Source organism: Hyperolius riggenbachi, chromosome 1, assembly GCF_040937935.1.
Source record: "Hyperolius riggenbachi isolate aHypRig1 chromosome 1, aHypRig1.pri, whole genome shotgun sequence".
Classification (NCBI taxonomy): Eukaryota; Metazoa; Chordata; class Amphibia; order Anura; family Hyperoliidae; genus Hyperolius; species Hyperolius riggenbachi.
The window spans coordinates 328646688-328667613 of NC_090646.1; the positions used below are offsets into that span (position 1 = coordinate 328646688).

The 20926-nt window shown below is 42.5% G+C and overlaps 1 protein-coding gene across 3 annotated transcripts in view; it reads right to left on the minus strand.

Annotated features, from left to right (window-relative positions):
• The window catches only part of THOP1 (thimet oligopeptidase 1), an 81286-nt gene that overhangs the window by 26290 nt on the left and 34070 nt on the right, over nt 1-20926 (minus strand). For all 3 annotated transcript variants that reach the window (XR_011020503.1, XM_068233887.1, XM_068233886.1), the window contains exons 3-10: nt 16223-16371; nt 13465-13572; nt 11419-11521; nt 8719-8879; nt 8493-8628; nt 3654-4020; nt 3359-3560; nt 3089-3275 (exon numbers count right to left, since the gene is read on the minus strand). Coding sequence is in view for 2 of the 3 variants with exons in the window: in XM_068233887.1 (XP_068089988.1) it covers nt 3089-3275; nt 3359-3560; nt 3654-4020; nt 8493-8628; nt 8719-8879; nt 11419-11521; nt 13465-13572; nt 16223-16371 (1413 nt within the window). In the remaining variant the exon portion in view is untranslated. The remainder of the gene's footprint in view (nt 1-3088; nt 3276-3358; nt 3561-3653; nt 4021-8492; nt 8629-8718; nt 8880-11418; nt 11522-13464; nt 13573-16222; nt 16372-20926) is intronic.

The window sequence follows — 20926 nt, forward strand, 5'->3', positions numbered from 1 at the left end:
TACAGTGCTACAGCTATTGTACAGTGTTTTTTTCAGTGATCAGGGAAAAAAAATTCTGTCACTGCGGTGGGGCGGGCTGAACGCAAGTGCAGGCGAACGATCAGGCCTGATCGGGCAAACACTGCGTTTTTAGTGGATCCTAGTGACCCTAATATAGATCTGACTGCGATCAGTAATGATCACTTACAGATACTATATAGTATCAATGTTGATTAGCGACACTTATGACGCTAATTAGTGACTGTGGTGTAGTGGGCTGAGCACTAACTGACACTAACAAAGGGTCCTAGCTAACTGGCCTAACTGCTAACACTAGTGATACTAAAAAAAGTGACTTTTTTTTACTGATCACTAGGATAGTGATAGGGGTGGGGGGGCACGACGACTTGGGTATGGTGGCGAGTGGGGAATCAGAGGCAATCAAAAACAATCACTGGACAATCAAAGCCATTCACGAGAAAACAAAGCCAATCACAAAGTAATCAAAGGTAATCACAGGGCAATCGCAGGCCAATCACAGGTCAATCATGGAGCACTCAAATCACGGGATAATCAAAGTCAATCACGGGACAATCAAAGCCAGCCAATCACGGGACAATCAAAGCCAATCATGGGACAATCAGATCAGGGGCCCTTAGGGGGCAGTTAGGGACCTAATCTAGGGGATAGCGTTGACAGATAGTGACAGGGGAGATTGATGGGTTTTTAGGGGGTGCTTGGGTGCAAACTGAGGTCTGAGGGGTGGGTGATCGGGGTTCTGTGTGTGTAAATGTGCGTGTGTGGTTGTACTCACAGGGCTGCCGTCCTCTGATGGTCGCACGAACAAAGAGACCATCAGGGGAGGCAGCAGCCTGTATAATACACTTTGTTAAGTAAGCAAAGTGTATTCTACATTTTTATTGAAACCCGCCGGCGCTGCTAATTGGCCGGCGGGTTACAGCGTCAGGTGGGCGCAGCCTGTAGCCGGCGGCAGTGCGCGTCGCCAGTGACGCGATCGCCGGCCAAACACGCCCCCAGGAGCCGCCGCCGATGGGCGTACTGCGATCGTTGGGGGGTCCACTTTGCCGCCACCCATAGGTAGTGGGCGGTCGGCAAGTGGTTAACAAGCATATGCAGATCAGGTATTTGGCAATATTGTCAGATCTGACAAGATTAGCTGCATTCTTGTTTCTGGTTTAATTCAGACTCTACTGCAGCCAAACAGATCAGCAGGGCTACCAGACAACTGGTAAAACACACTGCCTCTAGGTATAATTATTGTATACTACCCCACCTTTTGTTTCCCCCCTATTACTGTAGATTGTAAGCATTATGTTATACATTTTATTTATCATATTACTTTTGTCACTGTAATTACCAATTCTGTATTTTGTAACAATTCTGTATTTTGGTGTATACCATTGTCTGTATTATTATATACCTAATGTTTGTTTCTTACTTTGTGCAGCGCCACAAAATAGGTTTGCGCTTTTTAAACCAATAATAATATTGTTTAAAAAGGAAATAAATATGGCAGCCTTCATATCGCTCTCACCAATATTCGACTAGCGGCTATCTCTAGCACCCTTTTTACATGTACACACTAGCTCTGGCCTAGGCTACTCAACATGTCAAGAGACAGGCTGGCTTCACACTGCATATTGGCCTCAGCGGCTGCACTGCCAAAAACAGGACTTTGGGGAATACCATGTTACTATGCGGTATTCCCCATCTGGCATCCAGCCAAACAGGAAGTGACATACACTTGCGGTTCCGGGTATACGGAAGTGCTCAGAAGTGTATTGTAAAAATACGCTTCCGTGCATGTGTGTTGCAACGTCGCCGCACCGCCAAAATTTTTTAAATCCCTGCGTCGCCACAGACTTACATGACTTCTGGTCCACTGCAAGTCAACACCGATACGCGCACTAATGTCGTTTTGGAAGCGTGTTAGATTGAGCACTTCCGGGCGCACCGCAGGTAATATGAAAGCACCCATAGACTTTCATTGCCCTATGGTAGCAGTGCAGTAAATTGCTGCGATGCACTGCACCAGTGTGAAAAGGCCCTTAGATTAAAAGAAAAAGTATTTTTTTACAAGATCTTACAAAAAAAAAAAAAAAAAAGAAAGTTTACAGTTTTAAAAACATTTACAGCACATTTTTCATTTCAAAAAGGGTTAATCCATGCTCAGTTTCTAAGGCTTGTTAAAGTGTACACGAGCCGAACTTTGGGCACAAAATTAGATACATAAGCCTCAGGATGCTACTGAGGCTTCCCTTTGTATTCTGATGTCCCCTGTCGCTGGGCGTGCATACTCAACACCCCCAAAGATTAGAGACAAGGCATTCGCTAATTATATCGGGGCCATGCAGCTCCTCTTCCTGCAGCATGGCCACATGTGTACGAGCAGTTTCATGCTACTGCATACTTGAACACCAACTCTCGTAACATGGGAGGAGCGCGGCCCGATCTGGAGGGGAGCCATGCTCAGCAACAGGGGACAATGGAGTAATTAGGGAAGCCAGCCTCAATAGGATCCAGATGTTTCCCTCTCTTAGGGCTATTTCACACTACAAAAGATTTTCTCTCAGCGCTTGGTGATTTTAAAAACTCTTGCTAATGTTATTGTATGTGTGTGTTCACACCGGAGCAATGTGATTTTGTAAGAATCCCCCATAGCATTACATTAGCAAGAGCTTTTAAAATCTCAAGCGCTTAAAAAGCTCTTGTAGTGTGAATCAGCCCTCAAAGTAAGTATCTGATTTTGATCCCGAGCTTTGGCTCGGGATCGCTTAGTAAAAAAAAAAAGTAAACCTGGTCAAGTTTGCTGTACGAGTCAGTCTGCAATGTGTGGAGTACCAAACACAGACCAAACACTGAGCTTCTGCCCATTTGCAGTCTGTTGTCTGCATGGTAAAAAGGGGTTCACAAATAACAGTTGACATTTATCAGAGTTCAAAATAATATGTAAAAAGACATTTGTGCAATATGCTAAAAATAATACTTTGTCATCTTTAACATTATAAGACTAAATTTTGTTGTTTACCTCAGAACACCGAGTTAATACCAAAAGATTATAGGTATAATAATTATTACAGTAGCATACCTGTGTTTGCAAGACGAGATTTTATAAGCTTCTGCAACGTCTCTTCTGGAATGGGAACGGCAGTCTTGTAATGTTTTGACATGCGTTGTAGAGGCTCCTTCTCCCACACCCAATTCTCTAACATCTGAGATGGCGCCTCAACAAAATCTCTTTCTACATGGGTTCCACTGAATAGTGCAAAATCTGCCTGTGGCACATAAATTGCTTTAAAATCAAAAAGGTTAAATTCATCACTGCATCTTAAAAAAAGATGAACCTCGTGGCCCCTACCTGAGAACAAAGTTGATGCATTACATGCCCAAATTCATGGAAATAAGTCTCCACTTCATCATGCTGTAGAAGTGAAGGAGCATCTTGAGTAGGCTTGGTAAAGTTGGCAACCATGGCTGCTACAGATATCTGTCTGCTGCCATCAAGTAAAAGGCATCCTGGTTGCAGCCCAAAGCAAGCTGCATGGGAATACTTGCCCTCTCTATGGAAGATATAATGTAGTAAGGATAACAGTGGACAAGAATGTGTTTTTAAATTCATGGCATTACAGTCACAAGAAAATTCAAGGGCTTACCGAGGATACAAGTCAAGGTAGAATTTTCCCAAACGCACTCCTGTTGCTGCATCTTTCACAGAGAAAGAGGATACATCCTCATGCCACACAGGGGCATTCTGCTCTGGTTCAAAGGTAAGACCTAGCAACTCTTGATAAATATCTAGGAGGCCCGATGTGACCACCTCCATAGGAAAGTATTCCTTCAAAAGATTCTGGTCCACACTATATGTGGTTTCTTCTACTTGATTCATAAAGTATCTCATGTCCCAAGCATTAATCTGACCATCAAATTCAAGTCCCCTCTTCTCACACTCCCTCTTTTTGAGTTCCAGCATAGCTTCTCTCTCTCGTTCTCCCAGGGGTTTCAGCTTTTGAGATAATTCCTCTGAAAATTATATAGGAAAGTATTTTAGGCACGCTTTATAAAATTGTTTACATTCTGATAGCTCAAGCTTTCCACTATCAGTTGGATTGCTTACATTTGAAATGCTTGAAAGTACCGCTACCCTATAAAAACAACCTCGTAGTCACAAAAAACATCCATACTAGTAAGTCAAGATTCTATTATTTCATAGAGAAACAATTACTCAAATTCCTTAAATACCCAAGTCCAGTTACTGAACTAACAAGGCAACAACTCACATTGAGGAACACTGCTTTTAGCCTCATCTACACGCATATATGAGGCTCCGATGTGCCTTATCAATCGAGCCGCTGATGCGGCTCGATTGATAAGATCCGACAGGTCGGATCTCGCCACCGCCGATTCCCTGCTCGTTTCCCACGAGGGGACAATGGCAGGGAATCGAGCGGAAGATAAGAGGCGCCGGCGGGGACGAGGGCGGATCGAATGCGACGCACGCGCGGGCGAGCGGTGACGCAGCGGGTACGCACAGGGATGCTGAAGAGGCGATCCGGCAGCTAATCGAGCCGCCGGATCGCTCTGATGTAGCTCCGTGTACATGGGGCTTTAAAGCAGTCTTGAACCAAACTTTCATTTACACGGCATCATTTCTTTCAACTTCTTATGCTGGGCATACATGGGTAGATATTTTGTTATCAATCGAGCCGCTGATGGCTCGATTGATAATTTCCGACAGGTCCAATCAGCGTGCAGGCGGACAATAGCGGAAATCGAGCGGAAGATAAGGAAGCGCCCGCGGGGACGAGCGGGAATTTATCCGGCCGGCCACGGGGACGCGGCGGGAGTTTATACTGTTTACTACTGTTTATACGGTCATCTCAGCTGGTCAGTATCAGTACTGGTATTTGTGACTATATCCTCTCTTTGTTCTCCTGTTTAATTATTCATTGCAGGTCTTTATCAAGACAAGACCTAACATTTATATTGCTCTTTTCTCCTGGCGGGCTCAAGCACTTGAGCAGCAGTCACTAGGGTGCACTCAGTAGGCAGTAGCAGTGTTAGGGAGTCTAACTCAAGGACTCCTTACTGAATAGGTGCTGGCTTACTGAACAGGAAGAGCTGAGATTCGAACCCGGGTCACCTGTGTCAGAGAAAGAGGCCTAAACCAGTACATTATCCAGCTATCAGCTATGACTTTTCCTCTTCCCTCACTGTCAGGCACGCTTGCTTTGGTGTCACCTTCACTCAGTACTCTGCTTCAATCCCTAGATCCAGAACACCTCTAGATTTTGCCATGTCCGTCTGTGAGACATATCCAAAAATACATCCCTTCCTGTCCTCACAGGCTCAACTCCTAGTACATGATTTAGACTACTGCAACATCCTTTATTGTGGCATTGCACTAACAAGAGTCTTCGTATACCCATGTAACTGAATCGTGGTACACACTGCATGTGGCACTGTTCATAATATTTGAATACATTTAGTTAGCTTTGCACTGTATTAAACAGTACAAAGCTTTTGGGTTAAGCAAGGTGAACAATATTAGATTTGCACAGCTAAGTGCTAACAGAGTAGGCTAACATGTCATTTACCACATCTACTAATGTATGTAAACCCCAATGCTTATGTACTGTGGCCCTAATGATGATCAAGAATATAGCATAACAACATAATAAAAGTAGATAGGAACTGTCACGAGGACTCAAATTCAGAGACTACGCGATTGGGATCATCCCTTTAACTTGCCCAATGATTCATGCCCAGTTACAGAGCAATACTCAATGCTCAGGGGAAAAGGTACAGAAGTTTAGAGTGCCACAACTTATTTATAAATCTTTATCCTTGAAAACTATCCAAACTGCCTACATGATAATGTATTTGTCAGGTTATGTTCACTCGGTCATAAGCCTTAATTACTAATTACCTAAATATGCCCTATTAAAAACGTTTTCTATTCCCCTTCCCCTAAAGTGTACCAGAGGTACATAGAGGCACGTTCCCATCTAAAAGAAATGCCTCTGTGTGTCCTCCGAGCTACTGACAGCCTCCCCTGTGCTGAGCTAGCCCCCCCTGCATCTGGCGACAGAGAGAGATTGTCGATAGATTAATGGGGAAGGGGCGTTCATTGCAGGAGAAGAACCCCTACATAATGCCCCTTACCCATCTCTAAGAGCCTCTCACTGGCTCTGCCTGCTTCCAGCCTCTCTCCCGCCCCCTGCATTCCAATTTCGACTCTGTGCTCATGGAGAACACATACTGTACATACTATACATACTTTTGCAGCGTTGTGACCTCAAAGGTCACAGAACCAAAAACAAAGGATTCCAGGAGAACAGCGAGGAGAGGCAGCAATGGGCACTACCTGACCACCCTCCTGGATCAGGTAGTATGCTTTTTTTTTTTTTTTTTTTTGTTCTGCTCTCTTTAAAGGAAATCTGAAGTGAAAATAAACTTATGAGATAATGATTTGTATGTATAGTACAGCTAAGAAATAGAACATTAGTAGCACAGATGTGAGTGTCATATTTTTTTCAGTACAGGAAAAGTTAAGAAACTTCAGTTATCTATGCAAAAGAGCTTCTTTGAGCTCTCAGACCTCTCCAACTAAGCTTGGTCGACTAAAGTGCTGTTTTCTGAAGCACTTACCTCAACCTGTCTTTCTAAGGTTTTACTGCAGAAAAGTTCAAAGGTCATTATCTCTGCTCTGTTTCGTAGTGTAAAATACAGAGTGTCGTTTGTAAACTGCAAATATTAGAGAATTATGTAGTTATAAAAATAAATCTATTTAACTAAAATATATGAAACTCTTCTTTGCTACTAATGTTCTATTAATTATCCGTACTACACATACAATTCGTTACATCATACTTTTTTCGCTTCAGTGTCCCTTTAACCTATATATACAATTTTGGATACTTACTGCATGAAATTATCATGTGATAATTTCAGATGGAAGTTTACCCTTGATCACTATAAAGCAGTGGTCTTTAAACTATGGCCGGTGGGCCGAATGTGGCCGAGGCTTTTTCACTGCCTCCTCCCCTTCCCCCCAAACACAAAGCGTGTAACTGATAGATGCAGCTCACTGCACCTTTAAATATTGGCAGAATAGCAGTACTGGCACCACCCATCCACATACTGTAGAAGCCAGTCAGCAGTAATTCGCTGGGCATCAGGTGACATTGCTGTCCAACTGGATGGCAGGTTGTCACCTGGGTATGCTTCACTGTCTGGTGCACAAAGACGTTCCTCGGGTGCCGCATGACTGAATTGGGGGGAAATCAATACCTAGATTCAATGTTATGTTTTTCAACATCATTTTATGTATGTTTCGGCCCCCCCAGCAGTCTGAAGTATGTTGACCCGGCCCTTGACTGAAAAAGTTTGGGGTCCCCTGCTATAAAGACCTGTTTCTCAGAGAAAAATAATAGCAAATTGGACAAGTATATTCCAACTCTGAAGAGAATTCTGCCAGCACTAAAGGACTCCTGTATACAAAGCAAACTATCACCAAAGACAATCACGAATCATTGCTTCAGATGATGAGGGTCTACTGTGTGCACATAGTTGTAAACTTCTTCAAGCAATCCTCTTCTCCAGCTGTATCAGAGTTTTTACTTGTTATCCAAGTACTCCCTATTTATTGTACAATAGAGATGGTCAATGAGATGCAGATAATTTCGTCATTCTTGCAAATATATAGCAAGCAATATGCAATGTGGAATTGGGCCAGTCAGAAATGAAGGTGCCCATACATTGCGAGATTGACCAAGAGAAAGACATCTCTTTGATCAAAGAGAGCTCTGATGGCTGCCCATATACCACAGACTAATTCCCGATTAATTTCGACATCAAATCTTTTGGGAATCGGCCTTGAGAAGCCTTCAAAACGTAAAAGTGCCCCCTGTGAATTAAAATACTTAACCTGTCCGTTGTCGCCATAAGTGTTTAGCCCTCCATCCTCTGCATTTGGACCCCACATGCTATATGCCGGCAGCCACGTGGGGCGCCAAATGCAGAAGATGGAGGGATGAACACTAGCGGCAAGTATTTTAACTCACTGGCATGGGGGGCACATTTATATTTGGGTGAGCAGCAGACAGCGGTTCCGTTGTATTCGTTGGCTGTGATATCGCAAGCCGTTACCGTTCGACTATGTCGGCCCTAGATTTCCCAGCATGTACGATTGATACGTTCAACATAAATCTTCAATTGGGCATGCTTGTTGCGACACAGATTTTCATCCGACTTGATAATTATGAAATCATATAGTTCATTGGCTGCAAAAATCGGTAGATTTATGGCTGCACAGGAAGTATATTCGTTTAGCCTAATTCCAAGCTGCAAGAAATTTGCATGAAATACGCATGAAAAGTTGAATTATTTGCAATTCACTGTCCCATCACAACTGTACAATAATGTGTGAAATATTGGGCACCTAATAAATCGTAATAATAATGCTTCCTGTTATTTCATTTCATTAGCAGTACCTAAGAAAGTTTCCACAGTTTTGCTATTCTTTGCCATGTTCATTTCCAAGATAAAATCAGCATGACTCTCAAATCCAAGTAAACTGCTTTTCTCTTCTCTTAGCTGAACAAGCTCTTGCAGAATAGAGCTGTTTTCCTATGGGAGAAAATTAACACTGTTATTGAGAGTGTCACCCAACAATGGGGGTCACATGTAACATCAATAAAGAAAAAAATTGTTTCTAACCGCCTTGCAGCGGGAGTTGAAAGCCAATTCTACTTTTCTCCGCGTCTCTGGAACAAAACACTTTTTCATCAGTGGGAAATAGTGAGGGTATTTTAAAGTCACTTTAAATTTTCCATCATCCGTTTTATCAAGGGAATTTAAGAAGTCTTCTGGAAGGCCACCTATAACATCAATGACAAAATTCAGTATTACATATTCACTGTTTCTAAAGAAGCATAATACGCTAATCAAAAGAAGCACATTAAATAAATTATATTCTTATTCATTTAGGCAGTTGATGTCTAGGTCGACAAGTTTCTTAAGTTCGGGATGCTCAAAACGGATATTTCAGCTAAGACTGGAGATGGTCAGTGAAACGCAAACAATTCTGTCTCTCTTGCACTTTTAAATGCTGATTGGAAATGGGTAAACCAAAAATCGACAGGAAGTTCATTTCACTGGAATAGGTCGAAGCTGTATACTATTTGGATTAAAACTGGTATGCAAGCTGCAATTATTTGCACCACATTGACCATTTCTACTTATGGCTGGATTTGTGCAAAATAAACTAATTTCATATGCTAGCACAGCTTTGTATGTATAAACTGTTTGTATGCTTGTTAAATTAGCAGGCTTCACGGAGTCCTTGAAAAACAATTAACTGTGTAGGAAGAAGGCCCTGCCCCATCCCACAATCCCCCCCTTTTCAGATTACATCCACAATGCTGCACCCACTCTCATTCCCACAACATCTGACCGTGGGCATGTGCCCTCAATTAATCATAATGGGAGAAGATGGTTGCTAGGAGTAACAGCCATGCCCAGCCCCCTCCAGCAGCAGCAAAGTGAGGAGGGCGATTGGCACACGTGCCATGCCCTCCCCAGATGGGACTGTGGGATTCTGGACCACCTCCAGAGAATGTCAAAGCCCTGGGGTAGTACCTGCAGAGAGTTATCTTTCCAGTGTATGTAGATGTCAGGGGCGTAGCAATAGGGGGTGCAGAGGTAGCGACCGCATCGGGGCCCTTGGGCCAGAGGGGCCCTGAAGGGCCCTACCTCACCTTCAGAATTTTCTCTCTATTGGTCCTGTGCTCATAATATTCACTTCTATAGATACTTTGAATAGTGGTAATCATTAACAAACTGTTCCCCATCCCCTTCTTGCACCTCTGACACTGTAGTTGCCATTGGCAGGTTTTGGTGCGCCGTATCAATTGTTATGTATAGAGTGCTTGGGGGGCCCCATTGTAAAACTTGCATCGGGGCCCTCAGCTCCTTAGCTACGCCACTGGTAGATGTAGTTTCACTATTTGGCCACAAGATGGCCACAGTGAATTTAATTTTTTTTTTGTTCTGGAAGCTTCCAGGAAGTATAAGGAGGATGGAAAACTTTTTTCTCAGAAAGACTGCGGCTTCTGAAAAGAAGCAGTTTGTCTTTCTACCGGGGACTTAGATCAATGAATGGGAACTACTGGTATTGTTTACAGGAAAAAAAATATGTCAGCTTCCATATCGCTCTTGCTTTAGTTGTCATTGACGGTTCAATATGCAGGGGAGAAGGGAGATGAAAAGATGTATTCATGTATAAGAAAAATAATTGCAGTTCAGTTCCACTTTAGACAGATAATACAATATTTGAATACAGTATATAGTTTTTATTTTGTATAGTGGTAAAAATAAGAGTAATTAAAAAATTTGGGAAAAAAGCATTACACTGTTGGTAAATTGAACTGGCAAATGTCTTAAAGGGAACCTTAACTGAAAGGGATAGGGAGGTTTCCTTTTAAACAATAACAGTAGCTTGGCAGTCCTGCTGATCCCGTTGGCTGCAGTAGTGGCTGAATCACATAGCTGAAACAAGCATGCAGCTGACTTCAGTCAGAGCTACTCATCTCCATGCTTGTTGAGGGGCTATGGCTAAAAGTATTAGAGACAAAGAATCAGCAGGAGAGTCAGGGCCCGTTTCCACTATCGCGAATCCACATGCGTTGCCCGCATGCAGATTCGCACAGCCAATACAAGTGAATGGGACTGTTTCCACTTGTCAGTTTTGCTGTGCGTTTTTCTGTGCAGGATTTTTCTGCACGGCAGAGCCCTCAGAATTCGCTTGCGTGTGGAATGCAGGCGAATCGCACGCAATGTATTTAATAGGGAGATCGCATGCGTTTTCCCCATGCGTTTTTTGCAGCGAATTCGCATAGGTACCCATGTTAATTCACACAGGCAGTGACATGGTTAAAATCGCATTACCCTAACCTATGCGAATTCGCATGCGGAATCGCACCCGCAGGCGATTTCGCCTGCGGTGATTTGCCGGCGATTCCGCAACGCTATAGTGGAAACGGGCCCTTAGGCAACTGGCAACTGGTATTATTTTAAAAGGAAAAATCAGCGTCCTTCTCAGTTTAGGTTCCCTTTACGCACCAGTGTTGCAAAGCTCTCAAAATTAATTTATTTTAAAGCTTGAGAAATAAATAGGCAGTTGTGCACAAATGCTTTAAACAAGTCATAATTGTTGGAGCCACCTCTAGAGCTTGATCTCTGTAAGTATTTTAATTACCATTTTAATACTCACCTAAACAAGACATAGTGCTGCTAAAGTAAATTTCTACCATGGCCTAAAAAAAGTGCTATGTGGTAGAAGCATTTGAACATTGCATATTCAAAGATATTACTGTTTGTTTCAGCGCTATAGGAACAGTTCATGTGATTGTGGGTTACCTAGCTCTTCTCTGGTGAAAGCCAGGAATGTGATATCTTCATTCAAATTCTTACTGAAGTCAATGGATAGCGTGCTAATCTTTTTCTTTAGGTTCTTAATTTTCTGAAACAAACAAACAAAAAAAAAAAAAAATGGTGGGTGAATGAAAATAAACTAATTTAATGGGGTCTTCAATATTTTTTAAAGAGAATCTGTATTGTTAAAGGGATACTGTAGGGGGTCGGGGGAAAATGAGCTGAACTTACCCGGGGCTTCTAATGGTCCCCCGCAGACATCCTGTGCCCACGCAGCCGCTCACCGATGCTCCGGCCCCGCCTCAGGTTCACTTCTGGAATTTCTGACTTTAAAGTCAGAAAACCACTGCGCCTGCGTTGCCGTGTCCTCGACCCCGCTGATGTCATCAAGAGCGCACAGCGCAGGCCCAGTATGGTCGGTGTCTGCGCAGTACACTCCTGGTGACAGAGGGAGCGAGGACACGGCAACGCAGGCGCAGTGATTTTCTGACTTTAAAGTCAGAAATTCCAGAAGTGAACCAGAGGCGGGGCCGGAGCATTGGGGAGTGGCTGCGCCAACACAGGATGTCTGCGGGGGACCATTAGAAGCCCCGGGTAAGTTCAGCTCATTTTCCCCCGACCCCCCTACAGTATCCCTTTAAAATCGCACAAAAGTAAACATACCAGTGCGTTAGGGGACATCTCCTATTACCCTCTGTCACAATTTCGCCCCTCCTCGCCACATTAAAAGTGGTTAAAAACAGTTTTAAAAAGTTTGTTTATAAACAAAATGGCCACCAAAACAGGAAGTAGGTTGATGTACAGTATGTCCACACATAGAAAATACATCCATACACAAGCAGGCTGTATACACCCTTCCTTTTGAATCTCAAGAGATCATTTGTGTGTTTCTTTCCCCCTGCAGCTATCTTCCACTGAAGTGTCAGGCTGTTTCTTCCTGCAGAGTGCAGACAGCTCTGCCTGTATGTAATTCCTCAGTATGCGAAAGCCCAGCCAGCTCAGAGGAGGATTTATCCAGCTTGTAAAAGATAAGAGAGAAGAGAGAAGCTGCCCTACTCTAAATAATACACAGGCAGTGTGCAGAGAGAGGCCTGGAGGGGGGAGATGCATCACAGAACCACAACACTGAAGAACTTGGCAGCCTTCCAGACACAGGCTGACAAGTCTGACAAGAGAGAGATAAGTTGATTTATTACAGAGATGGTGATAGTAGAACGTGCTGCAGTAAGCCAGAACACATTAGAATAGCTTTTGGAAGTTGTAGGATGATAAAAAACAGGATGCAATTTTTGTTACAGAGTCTCTTTAAGACTGTGAAAATGGACTTAATATCTGTCCATTTTATCAGCCCCTCTCTTTTTCTCCATTTACTTCATAAACATAAGTGGTACCATTTTTAAAAAGCTGTAATTTTTCTCACTGGTGTAGCTAGGAGCTATTGGCTTCACTGTTTTTACATTGAGCCTCTCAAGCACTCTATATAAAATATCTGCAGCACCAAAACCTGTCAAGGATGGCTGCAGTCCAGCGGTGCGTTGAGGTGCGGCAGACAATATAATTGCATATAATGTAATGGTTCACATTGGCAGGTTAGAAGTGTTGTGCAACAGATCTGTCGGGCATAACAAGATGTATGCAGTGCGTAACCGCATAACATGGCATTGACAGTGCCAATGAAGCATACTTTCTATGAACTGTATGAGTCGCACTGCATGTTTAATATGCTGCAATATAACTTTTCCCCTCCTTTGCGTTTCTGTTTTTGGAGAGAACGTAATGCAACTCCTCACTCAGAACAATACCATTAACATTATTTACTCCATATACTAATTAAGTTAAAATGTTAAACGCATTACTGAATCTCCATATACTAAATAATATCTACTTGATTTGGAGAATTATCAGACCTGTATGAGAGCTCAGACAGCATTTTGCAGTGATAGCTTTAGATCACATGTGTCTCCCAAGTCAGAAATGTATCTAAGCCATAATAATAAATGGTACAGTATTGTGTGACACCCAAAGTCTTACCTGTTGCAATTCAGATGAAAGGTTTAAGCCATTTCTCTGGCCCAGTTTTATCAATCTTTCCAAAAACCTATTTGCTTCCGGTTTTAAGGAATCCAGAGGTAGAATAGTCTGTAATATATTTAAATGAACTTTTTAGCACTCTGCAATAGAAAAAAATACTACAAAGTAAGTGAAAAGTACTGTCCAAATTAGAGTATTTTTTTGCTTGCTGGTGGTGTTAAAGGCATTTTATTTACAAGTTGGGAAAATATCACCTAGGAGAAAAAAACTCAGGTGAAAAGGTGAATTGCATATGGCCATATGCAATTAACTTTTTCTCCTGAGTTTTCTCCTAGGAGATAATTTTTCATCTTCAGTTTAAAATAACATTCCAGCACTTTGCAATGGAAAAAAGTACCAAAATGTAGGAAAGGGACAATCCAACTTATGTTGAGTATTTTCTTGCTTGCTGGTGGATTAAAAGACATTTTATTGACAAATGTGAAAATATCACCTAGGAGAAAACTCAGGAGAAAAAGTAAATTGCACGTGGGCCCATGTGTTAAATACTGGAGAAGATTGAACTTGCATACAATAGTGTTAACAATAAATGTGGAAACACAGATGTCTCTATAGCAGCAAACTTTTACATCAGTTGCTTAAAGAGACAAAGCGAAAAAAAATTATGATATAATGAATTGGTTGTGTGGTACGGATAATTACTAAAACATTAGTAGCATGTTATATACCTGTAGTTGTTTTTTTTTTTATAACATGGCATCAGTCTCTAATATTTGCAGTTTACACATTACCCAGCACTCTAAATGATTTTACAGAGTAGGCAAGTGACCATTTGAACCCTTCTCTGCAGAAAAAGAAAATACAATGACTGACAGTTGAAATAATACGTTTCAGAAGACCGAGTTCTCTGTGACTTTGAACGTCGTGGAGCTCAATGGCTCTTTTGCATAGATAACTAGAGTTTCTTAACTCTTCCTGTACCGGAAACAATATTAGACTTAGGTCTCTGCTCCTAATGTTTTATTTCTTAGCTGTACTACACATACAAATCATTATATCATAATTTTGTTTTCACTTCAGTGTCTCTTTAAGATCTTACAATCACAGCACTAGTAGGCATTGTTGGTGTTCGAGGTCGATTTTCAGTGAAATTGATCAAAAATAACAGAGCTTGTATTTTGTGTACCCGCTAATTAACTAACGACCGTGTCCCGCCAATTGGCGTGAACACGGCGGCAGCCCCAGGACCGCCTAACGCCAATTGGCATGCAGTCCTGGGGGCGTGTTTTGCTGGGGATCGCGCGGCGTTGCACGCTCATCCCCGTTTGAATGGCTCCGTCATCTTTCTCTCAGCGGTGATTGCCGCTTGGAGACTGTTAGACATTCTCCGTCTATTTACATAGTACAGCGATGTACTGGGGACAGCCGTGCCGCTCGACTGTCCCCTTGAGAGGCACAGAGAGCGATCGGCTCTCATAGGCTGTCTATGAGAGCCGATCGCTGTGATTGGCTGGCGGGGGGGAGGGAGGGGATTTATATAAATATTTTTTTCAGGGCTCGTTCCCACTATCGCGAATCCGCATGCGTCCAACGCATGCGGATTCGCACATGTAATGTGAGTGGATGGGGCTGTTTCCACTCCTGCGGTGGCGTTGTGCGTTTTTTGTTGCAGAGAAAAAACGCACAAAAGAGGCAACGATTTCGCCTGCGTCGGGAATCCGTGCGAATCGCCGCTAATGTATTTAATAGTAAAAACGCATGCGGTTTTTACATGCGTTTTTTACCCGCGATTCGCGTGCGATTTCGCACCTTTTCCAATGTTATTTTGCCCTGGCAGTGTCATGGTTAATTTCGCATGGCACCCTGCCATGCGAAATCGCACGCGAAATCGCGGGTAAAAACGCATGCAGAAACGCATCCGCATGCGTTTTTACAAGCGTCGGAATGCCGGCGAATCGCGTCGCAACAGTGGAAACAAGCCCTAAAAAGCAAAAAAAAATAAAAAAATTCTACAAATTTAAACAAACATTGTGGGAGCCATCGGAGCCCACCAACAGAAAGCTCTGTTGGTGGGCAGAAAAGCAGTGGGGGGGGGGGGGGAGGGGAAAAAAATCACTCGTGTGCTGAGATGTACAGCCCTGCAACGAGCCCTTAAAGCTGTAGTGATCTGAATTGTAAAAAATAGCCTGGTCCCTAAGGGGATAAGTGGTTAAATACACACAGTCATCCCACAGCACATTCAAAAGATCACTTTACATTCATTACATCATGATACAAATGACATATTTAAAAGAGCCATTTGACAGCAGCAGTCCACTTTTTCAGGCTGGCACCTTTTTTCAAGCTGCCCAATTTAGACTTCTATGTTTTCTACGTGATTTGTATTGATGAAGTACCCTGGAAGGGCTCTCGGCACACATCACCGTATCGTTGGGTAGCCCACAACCAAATTTGTACATAGTAATAATGCAGAAAGAAGTGCATCTAAAGTATGGCAACATAAGGCACGTTCCCTGGGCACCGGATTATTTGGGGTGCAGATTAGCTGCTGCTGGGGACAGGAGAAAGAAATCAGGAGAAATGGAGCACCATCATGCTTCCCACAGCTTTGTACTGCATGCCCAGGTGACAGCACTCATGTCTTGATATTCTTCAGCCCATTGGTCAAATCTGCCAATCACTGCTAGATGTACGGATACATTAACTGTCTTTAATCAAATCTTTGTTGTTCATTCAAACAAAACATTTTAGGTCAAACCTGTAAGTGTTCAAGTCTTTTGTATATATCCTCCCTCATACTTTTATCTACATCAAATTCAGATAAATGCTTGTCAGCCTCAGTGCTTGCTGCACGGACATCTTTATTTGTGGACACGTGCTGAAGGAAATCCAGCATGCTTCTCTGAACTGCAAAGAGAAATAGTCATATTTTATGGTTAACGCAAGGACACAGACCACACCAGAGCAACAATTGTATACACTATACAAATACAGATTAGAACCAATGCCCTGTGGAGCTCTCATTAATCCTTTCTGCAAAAATACAATGCTGGAAACATACCAGAGTTACAATTGTATTCATTGAGCAGTCAGCGAACTATACAAATGCTGAGTACATGGTTCTCATATTAAAGCTTTTGAGCGCTGGTAAAAAAAAACCAAAAAAAAACAAAACAGAAGAATGTTCTATTACTCTGATTTTTGTTCACACTGACAACAAAAAAAAAATTTGAAGTTAAGGTGGCCATACACTCATCTATGTTCTCATTCGATTCCTTGCAGTTTTGATTCATCTGTTGGGAATCAATTTCCCCAAAATGTCTGATTGATCGATTTTGACTAGTAAAAGTTAAAACAATTGGGGGCAGGGCAAAAGCAGTGGCAGGCTGATGGCTTATAGCTGTGCAATGCATCAAAATCAGCGGTTTGATACATTTTCAATAAATTTCCTGCTGGAATCTATTGGAAATTGATGTGGAGTGAATGGTAGGAATCAATTCTTTTCAGAAAGGAATTGATCATTTTGGAACATTGGGAGGAAATCTATAATTGTATAGCCAGCTTAAAGAGGAACTCCAGTGAAAATAATGTAATAAAAAAGTGCTTCATTTTTACAATAATTATGTATAAATGATTTAGTCAGTGTTTGCCCATTTTAAAATATTTTAAATCCCTGATTTATATTCTGACATTACATGGTGACATTTTTACTGCTGGCAGGTGATGTAGCTGCTGATTGCTGTTTTGGCAGTTGGAAACAGATGTAAACAGCTATTTCCCACAATGCAACAAGGTTCACAGACAGGAAACTACCAGTAGTACCTCGGTACTCAGAGCTTCTTGTGGGAGGGGTTTCACCACAATATCAGTCATACAGCACCCCCTGATGGTCTGTTTGTGAAAAGGAATAGATTTCTCATGTAAAAGGGGGTATCAGCTACTGATTGGGATAAAGTTCAATTCTTGGTCGGAGTTTCTCTTTAATACCAGACTGTCAGATGTAATTTGTTGCCTGGTATATTAAATAGCACTGGTATTGTGTCGACAACTAAGCTGGTACCTAGAAGCACCTGCAAGTAGCTTTACAGACATGCAGGTGCATTATGCATCTCCTTAGACTGGGTTTACACATTAAATGTTTGCAGTTGCGTTCCAGTCCTGTCCGTTTGCATCAGTTTTCTATCAGCTTTACCTGACAGGAGTAGAAATGTATACGTTGTATGTGTGAACCTAGCCAAAGAAAACAAACAAAACTGAAGAAAACTTTCAAGACTGGAATGGAATTGTACACATTTTTGTGTGAACCCAGCCTTAAAAATGAAATGGTAAATCCAGATTCCCGGTAGTCAAGCCAAAAAAACTTATACTACTTCAAAATGTCTCAGTTATAGCTAATTCACACTACAAGAGCTTTTTTGAGCTCTTTGGGATTTAAGCCGCCGGAGGATTTTTCAGGCCCTTGTGGGCTGATTTGTACAATTTCTTTGTTACACGCAGCTAGCACTTTGCTAGCTGCGTGTACTTTACGATCACCGCCGCTCCGCCGCTACCCGCCGTGTCACCCCCCCCCCCAGGCCCCTTGCGCAGCGTGGCCTATCAGCGCCAGTAGAAGAGCCTTCCAGCGCGAAACGGCCGTCAGGCATCCTGTGCCCAGCACCCACCACCACCCACGCCTCCTCTCACAAGAGTATGTGCTTATTTTATGCATTTTTGCAAGATGTTGCACGTTTGCACTTTATGAATGCTACAATAAATTGAACACTTGCAGCAGTGCCAGCTTTCCTGCTTTTCTTGCTGCTTGATGTCCTAGCTTGAGCACGCTGAAGAGGTTCTAGAGAAGAGGTGTATCTTTAATCCTCCTGTGCATACTGCATGTCCTTGAAGCTGAGTAGTCATTGTGATAATCGCTGTAGTGCCAACCGCCTGCTTCCTTTTGTCTTTCTAAAAGGCTCCCTGGAGCTCTAGCACGTGCATAATATATTTGAAGAAAATGAAGGAACTGTTCAGTGTGAGTATGTGTCATCCCAGGGGACCACTAGCTAGCACTAAATTTACGATAAACAGTAGCAGTCTGAAGCCAGTACACACTTTCAATTTTGATTGGCCAATCATTGACCAATATTACTACTTCCATGTAGTATGAGAGTTTGCAAATGTATAAAGAAAAATGAGGCAGGCACTCAGATGACCGCTGTGTTAAAGAGAATCTGTACTCTAAAATTCTTACAATAAAATGCATACCATTCTATTCATTATGTTCTCCTGGGCCCCTCTGTGCTGTTTCTGCCACTCCCTGCTGCAATACTGGCTTGTAATTGTCAGTTGGCTTGTAATTGTAATTGGCTGCTAACCAGCATGTGATAGGCTGAGAGAAGCTCAGTCTGTGACTCATACAGAGCCTGCAGGGGGCGTGGAGAGGGTGTGTATAGCTTCTGCCTATCACAAGCAGAGCAGCACATTCCTGACTGAGTGCCTGAGCCCGACAAATCCATCAACGGAAAGAAGATTAGATTATATAACATAGATAATACAGCCACTGTGCAACTGGGAAAGGCTGCAGTAAGAGACCACATTAGAACAGGTATAGGAACTTATAGGATAGAAGAAATAAGGCTGAAAATTTTGTTACAGAGCATGTTAACCAAAATGTGTTAACCATGAATTTGCTGCAAACAGTATACCTCAAAAGATAGCTATGTGCTCAAGACTAAAAAAGATGAAGGCCAGAACAAAAATCCAAGATATGAAAAAAGTCTGGCACTGTAGTGTTAATAAATACTTGCAAACAAACATCAATAAAGTGCAGTTCAAGTGATATTGCACTTTGGACATGAATCATTCAACAAGTGTACTTATTAAGACAGCTCTGCTGGAGTGGAGAAGGCAGCTGCAGGCGCCAGAGGGTGCACGGCCCTATGATCGTTTTGCGTGGTGTGAACCTAGCTTCTCCCGAGGCCTGGTTGCACGCATGGGAGAGCAGGAGGCATTAGTATAAATATCTCACCGCCAGACGAACTGCCGCTAAGATGTCTCCGCTGATAGGGACTGTGAGCCGATATAGCGACAAGCCACGTCACTTATGCACACATCTGCACTGGCTGCTTACAAAAAGGTATCAAAGGCCACTGAGACACGCTGCTATGGTAACAGCCACGCTAGTGGCCCTGGAAAACTACTGGCTGTGCTGAAAAGTGGGCAGCCAATAGTAAAAAGGGGAAAGAAAAAAAAATATACTTTAGTGTAAGTGGTTGCCAGTCAAATTTCCTGGCAAAAATGGCTTATTAGCCTGAAACTCCACAGAGTAAAGGTGCATACACACATCAGACTATAGTCTTTGGAAAATGAAAGATCACAGACCAATCTTACCACCCTTCATGTAGTATGAGAGCCATACTCTACACAGTCTTTTCTATGGAGCTGAACTCCACATCAGAAAAAAAATCTTTGCAAGATGCTGCACACACAGATGCTGTACAGACACAAAAGATCAGTATCTGCAAAAGATCTGTTCCTGCCAAAAATCCATTCCTGCAAATTGCAATGATAGTCTATGAGATCTGCAGATCATCATACACACATGATTTAACTGACATTCATCTGCAGATCAAGCAATCATCGGCAGATCTGAAAATCCATCCTGGTGGATCTGATCTGCAGATGAATGTCAGTATCTTATCTTATGCTGTTTTTTTTTTAATCTTTTTGCATTGACCTCAATGCGGAATCGAGTGGCGAAACGATCGGGCGTGAGATTGGACGTGTCGGAAATGATGTATCGAACCATCTAAATGGCTCAGAATCAACCCATGTATTCCCAAGCATTATACTAAGAATCCAAGATATAAAAAAATAAATAAATAAAAATGGCACTGCAGCTTGAATAAATACTTGCAAATAAACATCAATAAAATGCAGTTCAAGTGCTATTGTAGTCTTGACATGAATCATTCAACAAGTGTACTTATCGTGACAGCTCTGCTGGGGTGGAGGAGCAGGGCTGTGGAGTCGGTCCAAAAATCCACCGACTCCGACTCCTCAGTTTAGGATTCCACCGACTCCGACTCCACGACTCCTCTAATTTGCATATTACAATTTTGTTGATTAAAAGTATGTAACATGAATTCGTCTCTTAACTGCCAACGCTTAGGAATTTTACAAGACAACTGAAGTGAGAAGGATATGTTGACTACTATATTTATTCCCTTTAGACTAAAACTAGTCCTTGGTAAGAGTACTTGTAAAAGGTACAAACCGGAACAAAGAACATCTATCAGGCCCTAGGCAATGTAAGTGTGGGTACATGTAAGAATGATGTGCAGGTACTCTGCAGGGGAATGAGGAGATTCTTCCTCTATTACACATTCTTCATGCACAATCTGAACAAGGTTCATGGGTGACAGACAACACCTCTGTGTTCAATGTGCACAGCATTCTCAGTGGATTCCCTGCAGCTCTGGGGGGA